This window comes from Ranitomeya imitator, chromosome 1 (assembly GCF_032444005.1).
Source record: "Ranitomeya imitator isolate aRanImi1 chromosome 1, aRanImi1.pri, whole genome shotgun sequence".
In the NCBI taxonomy this organism is placed as follows: domain Eukaryota; kingdom Metazoa; phylum Chordata; class Amphibia; order Anura; family Dendrobatidae; genus Ranitomeya; species Ranitomeya imitator.
Window position 1 is genome coordinate 112,161,154 of NC_091282.1, and position 25,501 is coordinate 112,186,654.

Sequence of the window (25,501 nt, forward strand, 5' to 3'; positions counted from 1 at the left end):
TAAAGCGCTGAGGAATATGTTAGCGCTATATAAAGATTATTATTATTATTATTATTACTGGACCTACTAGACTGGGAAATCAAATGCCCCCTTGACTAGTTGGAAACTAATTAGCATATTGGAAACAGATTTTTTACATTATATTTTGCCATACAGTTATACTGTAGAGAGAGCATGTTAGGCAGGATGTTAATATAAGAATAAACACATGGTGGCCGTCTGGAGGAATTGGGGGATCTGACAAGTTCCCTTTAAGGCTTCCTTGGGAGCAACACTGAGATGCAGATTTATTAGGGCAGTCTTATATTATTTTACAACATACACTAATATACAGTCTAAAGATTATCACAGTGGTTTATGCTGAGTGTTAAATTCGTCACATCTAAATTTGACTAACTTTACTTTTAGACTTTTTTTTGAATAGCAAATCTGCGCCATTATCAGTATCCCTAGTGGTGGGGAGAACACATGAGAGCAGATTTATAAAATTGTATTTATCAGCCAGGTTTACGTGAGTGGCAGTTTTTTTTATGTAACTTTGTAGTTTTTAACTTTATGTAGTTTTTTTTTATGTTACTTTATCCCAACACAGGTAAAAAGAGGATTTGATTTGCCACTTTTATCTGGGAAATCCAGACACAATAAAACAACTCATAGTAAAGCTGGGCCTACACTGGCACATTTCTGTGCACACAAAGACGCAGTGACACAAGTCAATTCGTGCTTTTCTAAGGTCCTTTCATATGGATCAATAAAAAAAAAGTATTTTATTGATCCTGGCCATCCAGTCTAAATATTGACTGGGCCAGTGGCTTATTGGCTGGGTGACAACCTTATACACAGGAGACATACTATGCTGGCACCTATTACTACAAGTTCATGGAATGCAAGGACACAAAATGCAACCAGGGATCATGGTGCAGAACCAGAAGAAGCCAAATGGCCCTTGTCAGTCTCCAGTTCTCATCTTTCAATCATACAAATGAACCCTTGCTTCCTCCTAAGTATGGCGGACAATTCTTCCTCATTCTAGTCATTTTCGATTCAGGAAGCCAGCCTCAGGTAATGCAATCATATGATTGCCGTGTGTCATGTCTGCTTGCTTGCCTGCAAAGTTCTCAATGTGGCAACCACAAGTTCAGCTCCATGTCGTCAATGTATTAGTTTCCCCTCACAAATATTATCATATACTTTGGTTTTCCCATCAATTTAAAAATAATCGTTCACATTGTGTATTTTTCCTGTAGAAAGTCAAATATTTTTCAGTATGTATGTGTGTCTGCTACATTGTAGATGGCAAAATACTCAAATACACTGACAGGCCTTGGTAGTGAGAAAAATAAGCTAAGCTTTATAAAATATAGATCATTTGTGAAATTTGTTCCACTGATAAAAAAATATACTGTTGTCATAACAATTCAAATAAATCTATCCATAATTTGGTTTTCCAGTCCTTATTCCTATTCCATTCTCTACAACTTCTAAGTCCTACTGAATTCCTGACTGTTTTGGGCTGTGTTCACATTACATTTTTACCACAAGTACACATCTACTAGGATTCCATACACCTCTAAGGGGTATTGTTAAGTTTGAAATTTATTCCCTATCAATAGGATAAGGGATAGCTTCCCAATTACTAAAAGTCTGACTGCCAGGGGCCCGAGTAAATGAAGCAGAGGTCAATCATGCAAACTGCCCCTCCAATCTACTTTTTGAAAAACCAGACCGCGAAACGTGCGTAAGGGGAGCTGCGTGCGAAACTTGGAAAGACATCCATACATGATGGGTAAGCTGCTTGGTACTTATAAATGATAATATTTCTTGCACTGTGGCACTTTAACTAATAATCTGATTATGGGGGATTGTGACATTTGTCACATGGAATCCTTATACTAGTGTTTTTGTATTAGCAACCCCAGTGATGTGATATATTTTTCCTTCTGTTTCGCCGCTACCATCTGTTTCCTCCTCACCTTATCCTGTGTTATATATGTATTCATATTACTGATGTGATGTTTTCATAATATTGTTGATTAATAAAAAACGTATATTTTTAAATATGTGCTTTGGGATCTATATACTCCGCTCCTTTGTTTTATATATAATTGTCTAAGGGTCACTTCCGTCTGTCCTTCTTTCTTTCTTTCTGTCACGGATATTCATTCGCTGATTGGTCTCGGCAGCTGCCTGTCATGGCTGCCGCGACCAATCAGCGACGGGCACAGTCCGGAAGAAAATGGCCGCTCCTTACTCCCCGCAGTCAGTGGCCGGCGCCCGCTCCATACTCCCCCCGGTCACTGCTAACACAGGGTTAATGCCGGCGGTAACGGACCACATTATGCCGCCGGTAACGCACTCCGTTACCGCCGCTATTAACCCTGTGTGTCCCCAACCTTTTACTATTAATGCTGCCTATGCGGCATCAATAGTAAAAAAAGTAATGTTAAAAATAGTAAAAAAACAAAAAACCTGCTATACTCACCCTCCGTTGTCCGCTGAGCCGCTCGCGCCTGCCGCCATCTTGCATTCCCGGGATGCATTGCGAAATTACCCAGAAGACTTAGCGGTCTCGCTAGACCGCTAAGTCATATGTGTAATTTCGCAATGCATCCTGGGAATGCAAGATGGCGGCAGCTGTGCTCCCATCTGCACAGCGCCGTTGGATCCCAGGAGGCGGAGAGACGGGACGCTGAGGAGCAGCGACCAGAATGGTGAGTATGTTAAACTACAAGGGGCCCTCGGATCGTTAGGTGAGTATGTTTATTTTTTATTTTTTAACCTGTGACATACGTGGCTGGGTAATATACTACGTAGCTGGGCAATATACTACGTGGCTCTGTGCTGTATACTACGTGGCTCTATGCTGTATACTACGTCACTGGGCAATATACTACGTCACTGGGCAATATACTACGTGGCTGGACAATATACTATGGGTCTGGGCAATATACTACGTGGACATGCATATTCTAGAATACCCGATGCGTTAGAATCGGGCCACCATCTAGTCATTCATAAGAAAAGACCAGTCAAGCACAGTGATAACTTCTAAACTTGAGAATACCCCTTTAAGGATGCAAATGGAGTGCCCTTTTGGGTTTTGTTCGTGCCCACACCTTAACTCCTTACCTGTTTATGCCCCAGTATGTCACTTTGCCCCACAAGTTAGGCTATGTTCTCAGATGTCAGATTGGCATGTGTATGTGACCTAATACAGGGCAGGACCTACATTCCCAGTTTCCAAAGTTTGGCCGAGGGTTCACAATTTTTAGAAGAAGTTGTAGTGGAGTCACATACCAATAGTCTATGCAGATACAAACAGAGTCACTTTGGCTTCTTACAGAACCATAATTACTCCAACCATCAAGATGCCTCTAAAAGGGGCCATAATACTGAACAGTCCCAAATTCATCTCCTCTGTCAGTGATGGCTGATGCCACGTCCATCACACAAAGTAGAGGAGTGGTTGGGGAGTGTTCAGCACAGAGATTTCAGGACACCATATATGAAGGACTTGCACACTAGGCTCTTACAACGGCAGCCTGAGGAGGAGTGAAAATTGGGGGCCTCGGTCATGCAAACTACACAACCATGCACATACTGCAGCTATGCTTCATCCTCTGTCCCTATCACTGATGTAGTCAGCAGGTATGAGGGGCAAAAGTGAATACAGGCTCTCTATAAACTGGTGTCTACCTTACGTGTGTTGGGCGATGACTTACCTGTTTATTCTGCTTGGCATAAGCAACTCCAACACCTTGTATCACTGGCCCTTTGTACCCAGGGGGGCAGGCCTCACACCTAAAACCTGGCATAGTGTTTATGCATCGAACGCCAGGGAAGCAAGGGTTCTGTCGACACTGGAACAATAAGGGAAATAAATTAATCACAGGGGGCAATTACACAAAACACTGAAAATTCACACACAAAACAAAAAGTCAGCAATTCCTCTTTAGTTTTTTTCTTTCTTCATTGCTTTGATCCTATTTTGTCTCATTTTACAAAATGATAAAATAATGGTAAGCCAAACCCTCGTGACCAAAGGGCAGAACCATTGTCTAATGAAATGTTCTAGACCTTTTTAATATATGGTGAAACCTCTTTGAGACAAGCATCAAACTTGTAATTAAAAACCTAGAGAGGTGGTCTTCTCAAAGGAGAGCCAGGAGAAATACTATATGCTAGCACTACATATTTGGTCTACACAAAGCAGGGGTCTTCTCAAAATGTTTCAGTACCTTTATATTTCAAGATCTCAGTTGGCTACCAGATAAACAAAATATTAAATTATATTAAATATTAAAAGGCTGAAAACTATAAATTCTGTATCGATATGTGAATTACTCAAGAAATATGGGTTTATTTTAGCAACAAGTTGTGTACCTACAGTATAACAGCAGGACACAGTTAGGACAGATGTTCTGCCCTTGAAGATAAGTAATATTGTTTTAATTTATTGGGAGCAGGCAAAAGTCTTAAAAGTGATTAGCAATGTAAATGCAAACATTTTTCTCATTACAATAATTAAAGATTAAAGGGGTTGTCTGGGACTTTTACATTGATGACCTAACGTTAGGATGGGAATGCAACACCCGGCACCAGACGGAAGAACTTATCTATGGAGCTGTACAGCACAGCTCCATCAATAGTATAGAGGCCGCGGCCGGGTACTGCACATCCGCTACCTCTGTTGATTTTGAATAAGGCGTGACTATGCAGTACCTGGCCATGGCCACTATAAGCTCACAGAGCTACGCAGTGTGCAACACGCCAGGGTCCTGGTTGTTACAGTGGCATTGCTTTCCTCACAGGGAGAGTGATGTCACGCTTGGAAGCGAAGGAAGATCTCTTTTACCAGGTAATCACAATGCACACATGTTCACACTCCAGGCCAGAAGGCGGAGCTCTAAACCTGGTTTAGGGGGAACTTCCCTTTTGATATATTCTAGTCTGGAGGGAAAGGAAGTCAGTCTGTCAGAGGACAGAGGAGAGAGCAGTCAGACATTGAGTGTCGGAAGGACTGAAGGGGCCCTGCAGCCAGAGTTGCTGCAGCTCCTGGAGAAAGAGAGAGAATACGAAAGGAAGAATATTGTTTAGTGAGTGTGCAGGAGAAGGAAGCACAGGAGAGTGATACCAGGGGAGCATAGCAGCTATTTGGGCTACCTCCGTGGCCAAGTGCAGATTCCGGTAGCCGGAAGACCGAGGCTGCGTCAGACTCTAAGAGGCATAGCAGAAACAGGCAGGACAGATGGATTATTACAAGTAACCTGTCCGCCCTAATTCCCAGGAGACACAGTGACATATAAAGCCCGGGTCGTGATATAGACCCTGTAAAAAGGCTCGAGCCACCTGTCATACGGGTTTGTGTCCTAACCTATATGGAGGACAGAGCAAACTGTGAGGACCTTTCCAGAAGCCATAGACAGTAAGGGACTACAACATCACCACGCTAATAGGAAGGTTTTTAACTCCAGCTGTTAAAGGGGACTCTGAATTCACTTCCAAGCCGACCGGACCCTGCCTGTACCTGTGATCTGGTGCCCTGGACTGCGGTTGCCTGAAGCCATCAGTAAACCAGGTAAAGAGATGGCAAGCCTGTGTCCTCCGTTCTTTACTGCACCACTCACCATCCTCATCTATACACCGGGAGCCCTGGGGACCCAACTTCACCTGTGGGAAGTTATACCATATAGCTGCCATATCACCCCAGAGGACCCCTTTAAGCAGCATCTGTCCCCACTGACCGAACACCACAGATGGTGACAAGAACACAAACTTTATTAATAAAACCCCTTAAAGACTTTCCCTTTAATTGGGCGCCCAGGGCCACAGACCGGGTTGCAGCCACAGTGACATCCCCTTTAAGTACCGGACCCAGTACCAAGTACACCACGGCCCTGGCGGGCGTTCCATTTTGGCGTCACGAACCGGATGGACCGACCCGAAAAATCGGGTCCTGTGTGCCTAAGAGACTGTGATTTATTGTGAGACTGTGAATTGTGAAATACCACCCAAACCGCCGCCATTACAGCACCATGTGGTGTGCAGGAGGAGTGGGGCGTGTTGCCGTGGGCAGAGCTTGAAAAAACGGCGGAAAAGTAATGGCCGCCCCTCAGAGATATTATTATGTCCGGGAGATCTGTCCATAACCAAGGGAAGTCTGCCTCCTTATCTGGAATGGCGGGGATGAAGAGAGATGGAACCGCCCACAGAAGGAGGCGGAGAGTGAACAGCAGGAAGACGCTGCCGAGAACCTGGTTGGCAACATGGAGAGCGGAGGTCACCCGGAGGAGGGGGAAGAAGCAAGCAGCGGCCCCAGCCAATGGAAGGAAGAAAAAGCCCCGCCATCACTGATGAACCCAGAGGTTTTCAGCGCAGAAGTGGAGGAGCTGTGCTGTCAGCTTTGGCAGACCTGGTTCCGCGCAGCCGCAAGAGCATGGGAGCAGCAGCGGAGCCAGCTTCTGGAATCCCAGCATGCGGCGGAGGAGCCCGGCACCGGGGATGCCGCAGCTGCAGGTAAGAACCCCGACCCTGCCCCAGTAGCCGAGGACACCCTGATAGGGCCTTTAGACGCCCCCCACCCCTACCACCTGGCCGGGTGTGCAGACTGATAGAGTGGGAGCGGCCCTGAGAGACAGTACATACCTCCGAAGCCCCGTTGCTGCCGACGAAAGAGGCCCAGGAAGTGCACGGAGAATGGGTGACCTTCCGGTGGGAGCACTTTAGCACCAATTTGATAGGGTTCCCAGGGGAGGCCCTGGCTGAGGGATAGCATGTAGAAGTAATCAGCCAGAAAGAATACTGTCGGCAGCAGGCACTCAAGCAAGAACAGGAGGACAGAGAGCGGGACCTCCGACGCAGGGCTGCAAAGGAAAAAGATCTGCAGGTTAAAGCGCAGGTCAGGAAGGCAAGCCATGGGGACAGGGTCCCACAAAGACATGGGTCTGTAGTGGCATTCCGCATCAAAACCGGTTGGTGATTCATTAAAGAACTTGGCGTGCAACAGGAGGTATTCGTCATCAGGCGTGATGTAGAACCTCTCTTATTAGAGGGATACCCGGACAGAGACCTCTACCCCGGTGACCGCATCACCTACACCAGGCACTGGGGAGATAAAAGGTGGTATGTCCTGCACGTGCACAAATGTGTCCCAAAAGTACCCAGGTCACCTGCAAGTGACCCAAAGCCACAGCCAGTAACCTTGCCTAAGTCACCGGCACAATTACCTGGCAAGGTAAACCTTGCACCTGCCCCCAGCAAAGCACAAACCATCATGTCTTCGAAAGCTACTCAAACTGCAGTAGAACAGAACTCAAGGAGCACCCAGACTCCCATCGTGAGTACTGATGAGCTTTACGTTGTACCTGGCATACGCTTGAACTCCCGGCTAGGAGACTGTAATGTCCAGATGCTACCCTGGGAGAAGAAAAATTAAATCAGAAAGATGACATGACTGTGAAAAGTTTGAAAGTTTCATTTAACCTGGCAAAGTTTTTGCATTAAGAGTCCATTTGTTTAAAGACACTGAGGCCATGGACAGTGAATGGTCCACAAACTCTCTTGTATATAGTTGCCACCTCTTAAGGTGCTTCCTACTGGTTTTGCAAAGAAGGTTTAAAGGGACTGTTTCAAATGTTGCCTTAAATGCTGATTTGTGTACAGAGACCTGAAGAGGAACCCGTTTGGTGTGGCAGAGGACGGGGTCTGGATGCCGTGCCTTGTGGCCCGCCCAAGACCTGCGTTGGGGGTTAACGAAAATGGGTCCCCCACTTGTCGCTGCTGTTAAAATGTTGAATGATATGAAAATGTTAGCACCTTTAATTTTATTAGATGAACGTCCAGATTTGTTGCACTTTAAGAAAGTGGTTAGTGAGTTAGTATAATCAAATGCAGATAGTGTTGAGACATAGTGAGAGTAGGAGAATGAGAATAAAGCTAAAATTTTGTACTTTGAATAAAGAGAAATCTAAGTAGTATACCCATAAGGGTAGTCACCGTTACATAGTATTAAAAGCTATTTATATTTTTGTAAATATGTTCCAGCAACATTAAAGTATTAATTACCTCCCATAAAGGGAAGCTCAAGTTTACATGTGTTAACCTGTTTACATGCATAGCAAAAATGTTTTTGTATGTCTTTTCAAAAACCAGTTATTGTTGTTTTCTTTTCCCAGTCCGGAAGTACTAGATTTATTGCGGGAGGAGTGTAACACCCCAGGGTCCTGGTTGTTACAGTGGCATTGCTTTCCTCACGGGGAGAGTGATGTCACGCTTGGAAGCCAAGGAATATCTCTTTTACCAGGTAATCACATTGCACACAATATGTTCACACTCCAGGCGAGAAGGTGGAGCTCTAAACCTGGTTTAGGGGGAACTTCCCTTTTGATACATTCTGGTCTGGAGGGAAAGAAAGTCAGTCAATCTGTCAGAGGACAGAGGAAAGAGCAGTCAGACATTGAGTGTCGGAAGGACTGAAGGGGCCGTGCAGCCAGAGTTGCTGCAGCTCCTGGAGAAAGAGAGAGAATACGAAAGGAAGAATATTGTTTAGTGAGTGTGCAGGAGAAGGAAGCACAAGAGAGTGACAACAGGGAAGCATAGCAGCGATTTGGGCTACCTGCCTTGCCGAGTGCAGATTCCGGTAGCCAGAAGACCGAGGCTGTGTCGGACTCTAAGAGGCATAGCAGAAACCAGCAGGACAGCTGGATTATTACAAATAACCTGTCCACCCTAATACCCAGGAGACACAGTGACATATAGAGCCCGGGTCGTGATAGAGAGCCTGTAAAAAGGCTTGAGCCACCTGTCATACGGGTGTGTGTCCTAACCTATATGGAGGACAGAGAGAACTGTGAGGACCTTGCCAGAAGCCATAGGCAGTAAGGGACTACAACATCACCGCGCTAATAGGAAGGCTTCTAACTCCACCTGGTAAAGGGGACTCTGAATTCACTTCCAAGCCGACCGGACCCTGCCTGTACCTGTGATCTGGTGCCCTGGACTGCAGTTGCCTGAAGTCATCAGTAAACCAGGTAAAGAGACTGCAAACCTGTGTCCTCCGTTCTTTACTGCACAACTCACCGTCCTCATCTATACACCGGGAGCCCTGGGGACTAAACTTAACCTGTGGGAAGTTATACCATCTAGCTGCCATAACATCACCCCAGAGGACCCCTTTACGCAGCGTCGGTCCCCACTGACCGAACACCACAGGTGGCGTCACGAACACAAACTTTATTCATAAAACCCCTTAAAGACTTTCCCTTTAATTGGGTGCCCAGGGCACGGACCGGGTCGCAGCCATAGTGACATCCCCTTTAAGCACCGGAACCGGTACCGAGTACCCCACGGCCCTGGCTGGCGTTCCACAGTGCAGCTCCAAGACTGAGCACCGGGAACAGCTGATCGGTGAATGTGCAGCGTGTTGCACCCCCACCAATCAGATCATCAATGTAAAAGTTTTGGACAATCCCTTTTAGTAATCATTGCAGGACTTATCACAGATTTCATACCTCATCTATATCAGTACAAATGACACCATTGCCAGTGTAACCTTCAGGACACGGTCCGCACTGAAACCCACTTCCTGTCTCTGTGCATTTCACACCCCGAAAACATGATGTTGCATCACATCGTGGCTTTGGAGGTACAGTAGGTTGAGGAGGTTTCGGAGCTGGTGTTGGATATGTATAGTCTGGAGATAAACCTTTATTGCAAGAAAAAAACATGGCATAAAAAATAATAAAACTAGAAAAGACCACAAAAATTTAAAAAAAAATGTTTTGAAGTGATAAATTAGAAAATCCTTAAGGGTGTGTGCACACAACGATTTTTTCAGACGGCCAAAAACATCCCTTGTTAAAGCACAAGGTTTCAGGAATCACCACTTTTCTCAGGAGTTTTGTAAACCTGAAGTATTTTTTTTTTATCATTTCCCAAGTGCTTTTACAACATTTTATTCCAATGACATTTTCTTTTCATGGGCATCGTTGTCTGTGCATTTTTCTATTTCATGAAACAATGAAGAAGATGTCAGAGTTTTTTTTTTAAGGTAAGAACACTTAGAAACCGCTCAAAAGAACACCTGGGAGTTTTTTGAGGATCTTATGAGCCTTCCCATTGGCCTCTCTTGTAAATTACTGAATGTCTTACAAGAAGAAAATGCCTGAAGAATGGCCGGCTCTCTTTTTTCAAACCGCTTGAAGAGGTTAAAAGATACTGAAAAGTCTAAATATATGCAAAGCAAGTTGTTTTCACGTAGCAATAATTCTCATGAGCGTTTTTCTGAGCACTTTTTCAGACCTACTCCAAACCTGCCTAAAAAATGTTGTATGATGCTAAAGGCCTGTGTACGGGTTGCAGATTTGTCGCTTTTCTCTTCCGCGCACATTTGTCACAAAGCCTGAAGGGTTTCCTGATTCCAACGAAATGAGTGAGAAGTCTGAACTCTCATGCACGTGGCTTATTTTTTACTTGCAGAATTGGTGCAGAAGAATATTCTTTCAGTGTTTTTTTTGCTGCAGATTTCACCCATACTAATGAGTGGGGAAAAATCTGCACCAAAAACGCGTGTCAAAAATGCATGAAAAACACGGCAAAATCACACATTTTTGCCGCTGCGTTTTTTTCCCACCAAGAGTTGCAGAAATGGTGCATAAATTTGTGCACCAAATACTTAGTGTGTGCACATACCCTTAAGGTGAGCTTTTATGTTTTATTACTTCAAATGAACTTACCACAAGCCTGACATTCTGAGACTGTGTTCCTCAAAAACATGGTCTCTTTCACCTTTAAAATATAAAGAAAACATCTTCACAGTTTCCATTTTACCAGTTCTATTCATATAGTACTATATAGGATTTATGTTATGTATGATATGCTTTTATAATTTAAGAATATCATCTTTATCACAGTTTTCATATTATCTTTAAAGGGGTTGTCCAGGTTTGGCACGAAAATCTGCAGTCACTCTATGTGACTGCAGACTTGTGAATTCTCACAGCGTGTATAAGTGGATCGACATATTGCCCAACGTTCCCCCTTATTTATTTATTTTACTCACTTATATAGCGCCATAAAGCCACAGCGCTTTACAAACATTATCATCACTGTCCCCATTGTGGCTCAAATTCTAGAATCCCTATCGGTATGTTTTTGGAGTGTGGGAGGAAACCGGAGAACCTGAAAAAAACCCACACAAACACGGGGAGAACATACAAACTTCTTGCAGAGGTTGTCCTTGGTGGGATTTGAACCCAGGACCCCAGCGCTGCAAAGCAACAGTGCTAATCACAAGTGTGTTGTGATGTTGTGTAGTGTGAATGATGACTTGCATTAATGTTGTGTGCTGCCTGACAGTAGGGACAGTGAGAGTTAATGGCTTGGATTAGCCCAGAGTGGGAGAGGCTAAGCTGAAGGCACAGAGGCAGTTCCTGTCAGGAAGTAAGACAGGGCACAGTGTGCATACAGAAAAGACCTAAGGTCTAATGTGAGAAGTGCCGCATGACGTGGGTGTCCCTAACGAGTGACAGAGCCTCAGGAAAGAAAGATCCTAGCGGAGAACAAGACAGAGAAGTGACCAAAAGAACAGAGTGATCTATCGGAAACGGGTCCTGGGTCAGGACGCATAGCAGTGCGGCCCAGAGTTTATAACTCGCAGAGATAATGGGACTAGATGGGACAGAGTCCGTGAGATAAAGAGAGTGCCCTGGGTGGGAGTCCCAGAGTGTCAGAGGCAGAGAAGATTTATTTTTGAGTGGTGATCTCACTTACTGAACTGTCAAAAACCTGGTCTTGGCCAACCTAGTCATCGGTTACATGTGGCCTACAAGGGCGTAGCGCCCCCACACCACAAGTCCACACACCCGGCCAGGACCCCCACATTCATGTAAAGTGCAGGGGTGCAAGAGTTGAGTCATTCGCCCACGGTTAATGCCCCGTGCTACATTAGACATGCACACAGAACACACTGTCAGGGCTCTCCAGTGCCAGCAGCAAGACTAGGCGGTCATGCGGCTACAAGTATGTGGTATTCATGCTTCCGGACACATTCCGACTAGACGTGTCTGGCCTTGCCCAATTCACTTTCAATGAGCAAGGCTGCGCACGTCTAGTCGGAATGTGGCCGGGAGTATGCATATTACATACTTCACATGACCTTCTGCTCCCGGGGCCAACACTGGAGAATCCTGATACTGCACGCTGTGAGTATTCACAAGTCTGTAGTCACTTAGAATGACTGCAGACTTTCTTGCCAAACCTAGTCAACCCATTTAAACATTACTAAATCATTAGATTTACCTGTTGTCTCACAACATCCCTGAGTTCTCCAAGTAGTTGGTTGAGCTGAGAGATTTGACCCAAGAGCTGCCTGCTGACATCCCCTACACAAAGTATATATTTATGTTACAGGTATATTATAGGATTAAAGAGCAACGATCAGTATTTTTTCCTATTAATAGTATAAGGGAAAATAATAAATAGCTTTTAAAGGTGTTTTACAATTTCTACAGAAACATTTCTTATAGAAGGGATATCCCTGAGGGCTTCTAAATCAAGCATTAAATAGAACAAAGAAATGTTCAGTCACCTTGTTTGCATCTTGAACTACAATACAAGATATAAAAGCGATGAACAAGTCTATGAAAAGGAACAATTGTTTAAAACTGCAAGTTATAAGTCATATAATGACCAGAAGTAGGGTTATTCCTCACATGTACACACAAATGAAGGACAGAATATTCCAAAAAGTCACCTGAACTGATAAGTACAATGGAAAGGAAAACAGATAGGTATTGTGCTGACTTTGGAAATACTACCATGTAGGGATGAGTAGAGTAGCTACTCCAAATACTAAACGTCATCATACACGTTAGATCAAAATTGTCTGGACCCACCTACAGTATGCTGGCGGGATCAATCGTCAGTCTAATATGTATGCAAGCCTCCTGACTCTGTCATGACACATGATGTCGGGAAGAGAAGGATCCTGCACATTGGATTTCCAATAGCCGATCTTTGTCTGGGAAATAAGATAATGCCAGAAGAGTCTCATAGAGAACATCGGAGCACTTGACTGAGCCAAGCACTCTTGTATATGGCAAAGTCGGGGAAGATAGCTGTCAGCTGAACAATCATTTGGCCAATAGCTGGCTAGTGAATATCGGGGGCTTAAGAGTCTTGTTAGGGCTCATGCAGACATCTGTGGAACTCAGGCCGATCTCAGACTCCAATGCACAGTCTGAGCGCAGATCTCCTGACTCCAGCGTGACAGCGTCGTAGAAATATATGAATCGGTCACGCTCTGATTGGAAGACCTGTGACCAATCAGTGCACTGCGGTCCGTGAGGGGCCCGATATTCTGCATGATCCCTTCCAAAGAGGAAATGGTTCATTAAAGACATATTTCTCTGTGTGTTCCTTTATAACGATTGTCCTAATAGTGAAGAATACAGACAGCGTACAGCCAAAGGCACAATGCCATGTGTGATACCTTAGTGTATACTTTGGTATTTAATTAGTCCAAATAAACATAAAGAGCGCCAAAAAATATTGTGTGACACTAGGACATTAATAATGAGGCCATAATGGCAAGTCATGCAAATCTAGCTTGTGAAAGAGGATGGGCGACCAATGTGTTAATAATGCCACCTTAATTAAGTGACTCCAACCTGATTAGTTAACTCATCGCTTAATCAGAGGATCACGGCACTAATTCTTCATCACAATTCTGTTCTCCACGTCTGGGGAATTGTCTGCTTCGATTACAATGTGAATGCATGTGTTGTATATTTGCTCTTATCTGTATCTTTGCGCTGTACATTCCAATTTTTACTGCTCCAATACATATGAAATAAATAAATAAAGCTACTTTGCAATTATCATGGATTTTAGCTTCTACGTCTCTATCGTTACAGACTACAAACATGCCGGTGTGTAGTCTGATCCTGTAGTTATATGTTACTATTGCATCCACCACTCTTCATCAGTTTTTAGGTTTCGGGCCAGACTAGAGTATATTTAATCAGGTTGCCTGGGCATATAATATGGTTACCAATAACAAATACATTTTTTTATATCTTAATTGATGGGGATAGCACCAATGTGTATATATGAAAACCCACCTGCATATTGTCCAGGTTCACTCTGCTGCATGAAGCACTCTTGTATTGATGCTACTTGAGTGAGAGAACCACCCAGGACCAACTTCAGTTCCTCCATGGAATCCTGTAGACACAACCACAGACGGGTGTTATATATTAGTTATTAATGTAGGAAGATCAAGACAACCAAAATATAAAATACTGTATATGTATAAGATTCAACAGCGTTCCTTTCAATGTAATCATTATCTCACTTTACAGAGCAAGTAAACCTCTAAAATGTACAGATATTGGAAGATAATTGCTTTTTTCATGGTGGAATACACAGATTTCCAGATGAAATTTATAGAAAATAGGACTAAAAAATCTTTGAATCTCTTGAATGCACTGTCTGGAATCTACAAACACAAAAAGTGTCCTTCAAGAGTAGTGTATATATAAGAATACTTAAAGAGATTCTCCACCAGTATGCTTCCATCTGCTGCTAAGATAGTCTTCGTTGAATTGATGACACCCCAGCAACCAGTCATCTGTCCACTTAATCCACTGATGGACTGTAGCTGTCAGGACACTGATGAATGAGAAGTCATCACACCAGAAGTGATGATGATCGCCTGATTGCTGTTGCCACTAATTAGCTGAAAATCAGACAACAGGTGGTCGGGACGTCATCACTTTCGACAGAGAAGCAAAGCTGGAGCTTGGTTCCACTCCAGTGGTAAGCAGTACTCCTTTCCTCTTGTTTTCCTTCCTGCCTTCTTCTTTCCTTCTGTAAACTTTACAATAATGAAGGAAAAGCCTTTTAGAGGAGAATGGGGAAGGTGGCGGTGGGGAAATGGCCAAGATAATACAATTGTCAGGATTATCTGCTTTGTATAAACCCTACTTTTTAAAAACTAGTTGTCCAGCCTGTAACAAGAAAAAAAAAAACATCCAGAATGCTGTAACATAATAAAAGAATATCCTGGCCGGTGGGCATGTTAATAGCGGCGGCCATTCATTGCTGTGACCTGTGACTGGCTATAGCAGGTATATGTCCACCTGGGCCAAGCAGGGAGTACAGAGCTAGTTGCTGGTGGCCAGCTGTAATAACATCATTATGGTTGACAGGTCAGTGCAGCAGGCCGATGGGATGCGGTATTACACTCAACATTAAAATTGCAATGCCCAGAAGGAAAAGTAGCGGAAATATAAAAATCACAGCATTGATCGACATGATGGTGATATGCAAATGGTTAAAAAAGTAGACAAAATTTTCAAAACATCTCAGTTTATTCAATATCAAGTATGAGCGATACACACCTAAATCCCCGCACTTACACGCCTTGGCTGCTAGCAATGAGTTTATTACTGGCTGTCTAAATGTTCTGCCATGCTGAACCACTTTTCAACACAACGAAGCCAGGCCACATGTTGCTCATGCTACTGTGAGCAGCCTGAGTGGCCTAAATGTGCTACCATGACCTGCAGCGTCTCTGGACTTCCATCAAACAAATCTGGGACGTCATTGACTGGCAATTGCAAAGGGAGCTGCCATCAGCGGATTTTGATGATTTGCCCAAGCATATTAGCGCAGCAGAACATTCCTCAGGCAACCATAAATAACCTCATTAATAGCAGTCAAGCTGTAATTGTGCGTCTTTGGTGCTCATAGTTGATACTGTATAAATTAAAAAAAATTTAAATGTTGTTTCCATTTTTTCATCATTTGCATAATAGTAAGATTTTCATCCATCTTGTGAATTCCATAAGTCCATGGCTTTTGCTTCTTGGTGTTGCAATTTCAATGTTGAGGAGTGTATTTTAACATCTTTGTCAATATTGTTAGAAAACAGGCAAAATACAAAATACGAATAAGTCTTTTTTTTGTGTGGGGCTTTACATTTTTTATTTTTTTTATTTTATAAATAGAAAAATAGAATTTAATCCATCAATGGATCATGATACGATGGTCACTGATAGATCTCACAGACTATAATGGAGTCCACTAGGCTTCTCTTAAGGCATTTATAATTTTTTCTGCCCACTATGGTGAACCTGTCACGTAGGCTCCTAATGAAGCCTACTGATGGGCAAGTGTGAATAGAGCATAAAAGATGTCTAAATACAGGTATATAAATAGGCTACAGACCATTTGTGCTTTACGTTTCCTTACCTGTGCTTTCCTCTGCAGCGTCCTTATCTGCACAGAGCCCATGTTTAGGGTGACTCCTGACAGTGGCCGGGGCAGGTCTTTGACAGCATCCACTTGGTCACAGTCTAAGTAGAGCTCAGCGGTGCTGGGTCCTCGATGTAGCCCACTGAGATGTAGAAGGATGGAGTGCTGCTTCCCATCAGCTAGATCTATGTTGCTGAAGATGACAGAGTTCATTTTGCCATCACTCTTGAGGTATCGAAGGGAGGCTGAGCCAGAAAAATGATAAAGCCAGTATGAAATCAGAAAAGTAAGATTTATAAATCTATTGCATCTAAATGTATCCAAGACAATTCTGATTTACTGTATGTGTTCACCTTAACCTTCATAGTTGACATCAATGTATCTGTCCACCCCAATTTTAACCTGAGATACTCTGGATTGATTTGTGCCCTCTGTTCTACTCTGTGTGCAGAATTATTAGGCAACTTGATGCAGATTTTCCAAGCTGTATAAACCAGAATGCTTATCGGATGAAGCTGATCAGGTGATGTGTTTGTATTTGTGTATTGAGGAGGGTGAGGCCTGGGGATACATCACTCTTTATCAAGGTGTGCAGAATCATTAGGCAGATTGTTTTACTCATACAAGATGGGCCAAAAAAAGATTTAAGTGATTCTGAAAAGTAAAAAAAAGTTTCAAGTTTTAAGGAAGGCAGTACTTCTGTCATTGCTAAGATGCTGGGGCAAGATACCTGAACCATCAAAAGTTTTGATGCAAATAGTTAACATGGTTGCAAAAATGTGTTGAGAAAAAAAGACGCACATTAACGACCAAAAGATTATTATTATTATTCCATGGAGCTTTACATGTGAGATTGAGAAGAATCAAACGTGAAGCGACAAGGAAGCCATTATCATCCAGTGCAGTCATATTCCAGAACTACTATAAACATAAGGATGAATGACCTCGGGGAGATCAAAACATCCAACACTGCGGAGACACCATCACGTGTTTCTCAATGCAGTGATCCAGAACACTGCCCCCATCCCTTATGGGAAATATGCAAATGCATGTAGAAAAGCCGCGGAGACACCATCACGTGTTTCTCAATGCAAGCAATAAATAGCCAGGTCTCTCACCGGGAAGGAACAACCACGGGAAGGGCAGCATCCAAAAAGGAAAACCACCTATGCCAAAACATGGTATCCATCCACAGACAGCTGTTTCAGGGTATTTGCCCCTCATCAGTGTGGAGTAGGAAACTGGCTATTAGGATCAGTGCCTAGTAAAAGGACTATAAACATAAGGATGAGGGGCAAATACCCCGAAACAGCTGTCTGTGGATGGACACCATGTTTTGGCATAGGTGGTTTTCCTTTTTGGATGCTGCCCTTCCCGTGGTTGTTCCTTCCGGGTGAAAGACCTGGCTATTTATTGCTTGCGTTGAGAACCACATGATGGTGTCTCCGCGGCTTTTCTACATGCATTTGCATATTTCCCATAAGGGATGGGGGCAGTGTTCTGGATCACTGAGTTGAGAAACACGTGATGGTGTCTCCGCGGTGTTGGATGTTTTGATCTCCCCGAGGTCATTCATCCTTTTGTTTATAGTCCTTTTACTAGGCACTGCTCCTAATAGCCAGTTTCCCACTCCACACTGATGAGGGGCAAATACCCCGAAACAGCTGTCTGTGGATGGATACCATGTTTTGGCATAAGTGGTTTTCCTTTTTGGATGCTGCCCTTCCCGTGGTTGTTCCTTCCCGGTGAAAGACCTGGCTATTTATTGCTTGTGTTGAGAAACACTTGATGTTGTCTCCTTGGCTTTTCTACATATATTCCAGAACTACAACCTCGCTGGAGGCCCAGAAGTACAAGGTGTTCAGTGCTCAAAGACACAGCTGAGGTGAGGAGGCGGATACCCAACCACTGCTGAACAAGACACAGAAGTAGAAACATCAAGACGGGGCCAAGAAATATCTGAAGACAGATTTTTCAAAGATATTATGGACTGATGAGATGTGATCGACTCTTGACGGACCAGATGGATGGGCCCGTGGCTGAATCAGTAAGGGGCTCAAACCTCCACTTCTACTCAGATGCCAGAAAGGTGGAGGTGGGGTACTGATATGAACTAGTATTAAAGATGAGCTAGCTGATCCTTTTCAGGTTGACGATAGACTCAAAGTCAACTCCCAAACCTACTGCTAGTTTTTAGTGGACACTTTCTTCAAGCAGTGTTACAGGAAAAAGTCTGCAGCTTTCAAGAAACCCGTCATTTTAAAATTGCATTGTAAAAGTGCAATCTATCAAAATATAAAAGAAATGTATCTGATCAGTAAACAGTGTAAGAAGGAAATCGAAACTCCAGAATTATATTTTTTTTGGCCACTGCAAAATTGCAATAAAATGCAATAAGAGGTGATCACAATATCATATCTACACCAAAATGGTATACCGTAAGTTAAAATGTACGCTCAGGGTGCAATAAATAAGCCCTCACACAGCCCCAGAACCTGAAAAGTGAAAATATTACTGGTCTTGGAAAATTGCGACATAAGTAATTTTTTTTTTTTTACAAATTTCAGGGTTTTTTCACTACTTAAATAAAAAAAAGATACATATATTGTATCTGCGTACTTGTACTGACCTGGAGAATCATATTGCCAGGTCAGTTTTACCGTATAGTGAACAAATGAACCCACCCCAACCCCCTTAAAAAAATGTAAAATTTCACTATTTTTGTCATTTCAACACACTTGGAATTTTTTTCCTGTTTTTAGTATATCACATGATAAAATGACATCATTCAAAAGTTCACCTCCTCCTGCAAAAAACAAGCCCTGATACGGTTGTATGGATGGAAAAAAAAAGTTGTGGCTCTTAGAAGAAAGGAAAGAGAAAATTAAAACTGAAAAAAGGGAAATTGCTTGGGGGGTGAAGGGGTTAAAGAAGAACAGGTTCTCTTTAGGATCAACAGGAGCTCATGACACATGCTAAAGTTGCATTCAGTGTTTTTCAGGATGCCACAATAGTTTGACAAATGACAAGAAAGTAATGCTTACATTTGGTAGCCACTAGTGATGAGCGAGTGTACTCGTTGCTTGGGTTTTCCCAGCTCAGGTGATCTCCGAGTATTGGTTAGTGTTCGGAGATTTAGTTTTCGTTGCCTCAGCTGTATGATTTACGGCTGATAGACAGCTTGATTATATGTGGGGATTCCCTAGCAACCAGGCAACCCCCACAGGCCGTCTAGCAGCCGTAAACCATGCAGCTGCCTCAACAAAAACGAAATCTCCGAGCAGTTACATATACTCGGAGACCACCCGAGCGTGGTCGGGTAAACCCGAGCAACGAGTACACTCACTCATCACTAGTGACCACCAATAATCCATCAGTACTAGTGATGAGCGAACGTGCTGGGATATGGTGTATCCATGTATGCTCAGGTGCTAACCGAGTGACTTCAGCGTGCTCAAATAATATGTTCAAGTCCCCACGGCTCCATGTATCACGGATGTTCGATATCCGCTTCACATGCAGGGATTTCCTGTTTGTTAGGCTATCCCTGTATGTGTTGCAGCTGTCAAACAGCCGTGAGCCATGGAGCCGTGGGGGCTCAAACATATTTTCTGAGCACGCCGAAGACACTCAGCACCCGAGCATGCTCTGATAACTGTTAAGAGTTGCGCCAATTGCAATTATTCCTCATGTCCTCCATGGCTTTACACTGATCAACCAGAACCATGAAACCACTGATGGGTGATTTACCACCATTGATTATCTCATTATCGCGTACATAAATTACCTTTATTTATTCGTCCCATCACTGTGAATTCAAAGAAGCGGCTGTTGTCTTTTGTAGAGTAAAGACCAAACAGGGTGGCTGTAGATTTAGGCTGCAGCTTAAAGGTGGACAATATATACACTTCATTCATGGAGGGATTGTTGAGCGTCTGCTGAAGGTAATGTGTGATCTGTCTCTGGACTGAAGGCGACAGGAGATCAAGGGCTGCAATAGCAATGCAAATAAATCAAAATCCAAGAAATCTAAAAAAATTAATCAAATTAGTCTGTCAATTCATTCTCCAATCAATGCATATATTTAATGGATTTCCCATCATTCATTTTTATGCTAACTTCATGACATTAGGAACAAGTACTGTTTATGACCTACGAGATAGCGTACCTTGCAATTAAAGAGGATTTCCATTTTATGTAAATAATGCTTAAGCTATATGCTATAACTTCATTCATAAGATGTGCCATAAAGGTCTTATAGGTAGGGGTCCCACCTCTGACATAAGGAAGAAGAATATTGACTAAACATCAATTAAACTCTGGACAATGTCTGGAAAAAAATGTAAATTGATCTAGGCTGGTTGAATTGGCATTTGCTAGTTGTGTCCATATTTTTTAAGAGGCAACCAAAACCTTACCCTAAGATTTATGGTTGAGGGTTATAGGCTTAGTTCACATTGACATCCTGCTTTCATTCTACAAAATTGACATAAAAAGTGACAGATATATTATGAAAAATTGCATGTTTTTATCTCATCTTTTTGTCTAAAAGCAAAATACACATATATGGGGTTCTGATCTTGCCGCAATCTAGAGATAAAGCAGCAAATGTCAGGTCAGTACAAGTAAAACGTATCTACAGAATGTGACATTTCCATTATTCCGTAACATGGCTAATATCGGTGCTCTGTAGCTGTCATTGGCATTATGTATAGGAGTGTGTCTGCACATTTTGCTACATAGAAAACGTCTTGCGTGGCATTACACAAGGGAAGCTTATTAAAATACTGACTGGGCAATGGAAAGTATGCATGAGTCCATTCTTAGAACCAGAAGAATAAAAACAGATGTTGGCACAGTCCAGATAGACTGCTATTATCATCATAGGTTTTACAGAACTGCCTATTGTGCACCGGGACCACAAATATCACCGAGGTATGCCAACGTAACGCTAATGAGAGAACACTCATCTCTAAGACAAGTGCAGACGTACAGTGTTCTGTATACATACCGTATATGCGGACCAGGTACATCGTCATTGAGTATATCCTCCTACTGATAATGTACATCCAGGTCACAAACAGCTTTTAGTATTTAATTTATTCTACTATTCTACACTGCACTTAACACATATAGCGTTCCATTCAATGACATCAGTCTATCTAAAAAAAAAAATGACTAGCACCTTGGAACATAATAACGCAAGTGTGAACAGGTGGAATCTGCTATGACTGCATAATATATAAAAATAAGAATACAGCAGCCTATGTAAACGCTAAGATGTTTGCAAACATTGAAAAGATGAAATATGAACTGTATTACTGCTATATAGAATCTACTTATAAAATGAAGGTACTTAGTGCATAAATAGGACAGTTCATGAGAGCCCACCAGCTGCGGCAAGGCATAAAACTCTTGAATGGGACCCTAGCCTAATACTTATCAAATATGGCTACAAATTTAAATGGCAGGTAGGATCCAGCCCTTGGCGGATGGAAGAAGTGCACGCTTCATACACCTTGTCACGGCTGATGAGCTCTCTGGAATTGGCCAATTTATGAGCTAAGTACCTTCATTTTTACAAGCATATTCCATATAGCAGCAATACAGTCCAAATGTCATATATTCATACTAGATGGTGGCCCGATTCTAATGCATCGGGTATTCTAGAATATGTATGTAGTTTATTTATGAAGTTTTCAGAATAATGCAATTTATACACAGGATTTGGCCGGCCGGGCGCGACCAATTAGCGAAGCGTGGTTCAAATTCCGCACCAATTCGCGGGCGGACTGCGCCTGTCGCAGATTGTTCGTAGCCGGGCGTGACCAATCAGTGAAGCCAGGGCCAGCTCCAGGTTTTTGAGGGCCCCGGGCGAAAGAGCCTCAGTGGGCCCCCCTCTTTAAGACATACCACGATTCATGATGCACAGATACGGCAGAGAAATATAGCACAGCCAAGTAGCGTATAACACAACCCACGTAGTATATAACACAGCCCACGTAGTATATAGCACAGCCACGTAGTATATTGCCCAGCCACATAGTATATTGCCCAGCCACGTAGTATATAGCACAGCCCACGTAGTAAATAGCACAGACACGTAGTATATTGCACAACCCACGTAGTATATTGCCGAGCCAAGTAGTATATTGCCCAGCCACGTAGTACATTGCCCAGCCACGTACTATATTGCCCAGACACGTAGTATATTGCCCAGGCACGTAGTATATTGCACAGCCCACGTAGTATATTGCACAGCCCACGTAGTATATTGCCCAACCACGTAGTATATTGCCGAGCCACTTAGTATATTTCCCAGCCACGTAGTATATTGCACAGCCCACGTAGTATATAGCACAGACACGTAGTATATAGCACAGAGATGTAGTATGTAACACTGCCCATGCAGTATATAACACAGGCCACGTAGAATAGAGCACAGCGATGAAGTATATTGCCCAGCCACGTAGTATATACCACAGCCACATAGTAAATAGCACAGCCCACATAGTATATAGCACAGAGATGTAGTATATAACACAGTCCATGCAGTATATAACACAGGCCACGTAGTATAGAGCACAGCAATGTAGTATATTGCCCAGCCACGTAATATATACCACAGCCACGTAGTATATAGCACAGCCCACATAGTATATAGCACAGAGATGTAGTATATAACACAGCCCATGCAGTATCTAACACAGCCCATGTAGTATATAGCAATGTGGGCACCATATCACTGTTAAAAAAAGAATTAAAATAAAAAACAGTTATATACTCACCCTCTGTCGGCCCCCCGGATCCAACCCAGGCGTTTACCAATGCTCCTCGCGACGCTCTGGTCCCAAAAGTGCATTGTGGTCTCGCGAGATGATGATGTAGCGGTCTCGCGAGACCACTACGTCATCATCTCGCGAGACCGCAATGCATGGACCGGTCACCGGAGCGTCGCGAGGAGCGGGAAAGGCATGAGTTGGAACCGGGGGGCGACGGAGGGTGAGTATATAATGATTTTTTTTTTTTTTTAATTATTTTTAACATTAGATATTTTTACTATTGATGCTGCATTGGCAGCATCAATAGTAAAAAGTTGGTCACACAGGGTTAATAGCAGCGTTAACAGAGTGCGTTACACCGCGGCATAACGCGGTGTAACGCAGCCATTAACCCTGTGTCAGTGCTGACTGGAGGGGAGTATGGAGCGGGACCTGACGGCAGGGGAGTAGGGAGCGTCCATTTCACCGCCGGACTGTGCCCGTCGCTGATTGGTTGTGGCCATTTTGCCGCGACCAATCAGCGACTTGGGATTTCCGTGACAGACAGACAGACAAAAAGAAAGACGGAAGTGACCCTTAGACAATTATATAGTAGATCTAATGTCTGCAAACATGTTAGCACTTACAGAGCCTGCTGTACTCTTTTGTTTGTATATTATACAGTCATGACTCATGTAGCTTGCACCTGTTCACATTTGCTTTATTCTGTTTGGTGGTGCTGGTCATTTTTTTGTTTTTCTTGTAGTATACTATTGGAAGTTTTCACTGCTTCCTTTTCTGACTCAGAGCTCCTTCTCCCACCAGCTTAAGGCATCCTTCACAAGTCCTGGTGATGCCTGTACAGGAAAATAAAATACCGGTGAGATCAATGGTCCACGTGCTAACCACATGTACATATGTGACATCCGTGCATCCGTTTGTGGTCCATGTGACACGTGCCGACGCCTGCGAAAAGCAGCATAGTTCGCACTGATCCCAGGCGCCAGCTGCTTAAGGCAGCTCAATCATGGTCGCTTGGTCTCCCTGAGATCAGCGCGACCAGGCATCAAGGATAGAAGTTGTATTCAGGACCCACTGTGTGCATTTTATGTAAAATTAAGAATTAAAAAAAATGGCCTGGGCTCCCACATAGTTTTCATAACCAGCAGGGGGAAAGCCAACGCCTAGGGGATGATATTAATCTCGGAAAAGGGACAATATCTCAAAAGATTCCCAGGCTATTAATAACAGCTCACAGCTGTTTGTTAGCCTTTCCTGGTTAGTTTACTGGGAAACCCAGAAAAAAATGATGTAGGGTCCCCATTAAGGCTACGTTCACATTAGCGTTTTGCGTGTTTGCGTCGGGTTTGCGTCGGGCGACGCAGCGGCGACGCATGCGTCATGCGCCCCTATATTTAACATGGGGGACGCATGCGTTTTTGTGTGATGCGTTGTGCGACGCATGCGTTTTTTTTGCCGCAAGCGTCGGGCCAAGAAAACGCAACAAGTTGCATTTTTCTTGTGTCCAAATTTCGGCAAAAAACGACGCATGCGTCGCAAAACGCAGCGTTTTTGCGTGCGTTTTGGTGCGTTTTCATTTGCGTTGTGCGTTGTGTCGCCGACGCAGCGGCGCACAACGCAAATGTGAACGTAGCCTAATAAATTCAAAAACGCAAAGGCTAAACAGAGAGCTGTGAGTGCCTATTAATAGCCTGGAAAGGGGCTAGAGATATTGCTGCTCCCCCAGGCTACCAACATCATCCCTCAGCTGACCTAGAAATGGCACTTAGCCTCTCTTTTCCCACTTGCGCTGCGGTGGTGGCAAGTGGGGTAATAGGTTTGAGGTTGATGTCATCTTTGTATTGTTAGCTGACATCAAGCCCAGGGGTTAGTAATGGAGAGGCATCTATAAGATGCCCCCATTACTAACCCCATGGTAAGTTTTGAAATGAACACACAGCGAGAATAAAATCCTTTATTTGAAATAAAACTCAACAACCTCTTTTACACATTTATACTCTTTTACATTTATTAAAAAAATAAAAAACAAAGTTATACTCACCATAACACCCAAAATCCATTGAAACCCATGTCCCCTGTAAACATATCATAAAATAATAAACAACCATATCACTCACCTGTCTGATGTAAAGCTAATCCTCTTATGCTCTTGTCCCCTGTAAAAAAACTAAAATAATAAACAATCATATCCCTCATCCTGCCTCATGCCACCGTTCAGTTTGAAATCTAGATGTCGCAGAGATGGATTATGACGTGGGACAGGATGGATTATCTTCATGTCAGATAGGTGAGGAATATGGTTGTTTATTATTTTTATTTTTTATAGGGGACATGGGCTTCAATGGATTTTAGGCATTAAGGTGAGTATTTCTTTGTTTTTTATTTTTTAATAAACGTGAGAAAGCGGGTGTTGAGTTTTGTTTCAAATAATGGATTTTATTTTTATTCTTGCTGTGTGAAGG

General features: G+C 43.2%; 1 protein-coding gene across 1 annotated transcript in view; it reads right to left on the reverse strand.

The window, feature by feature from the left end:
- The window catches only part of THBS4 (thrombospondin 4), a 75,120-nt gene that overhangs the window by 26,008 nt on the left and 23,611 nt on the right, over positions 1–25,501 (reverse strand). Inside the window, exons 2-8 of the mRNA XM_069749783.1 lie at positions 20,045–20,248; positions 16,255–16,502; positions 14,121–14,223; positions 12,298–12,380; positions 10,734–10,785; positions 9,510–9,703; positions 3,723–3,860 (exon numbers count right to left, since the gene is read on the reverse strand). Coding sequence (XP_069605884.1) covers positions 3,723–3,860; positions 9,510–9,703; positions 10,734–10,785; positions 12,298–12,380; positions 14,121–14,223; positions 16,255–16,502; positions 20,045–20,248 — 1,022 coding nt within the window. The remainder of the gene's footprint in view (positions 1–3,722; positions 3,861–9,509; positions 9,704–10,733; positions 10,786–12,297; positions 12,381–14,120; positions 14,224–16,254; positions 16,503–20,044; positions 20,249–25,501) is intronic.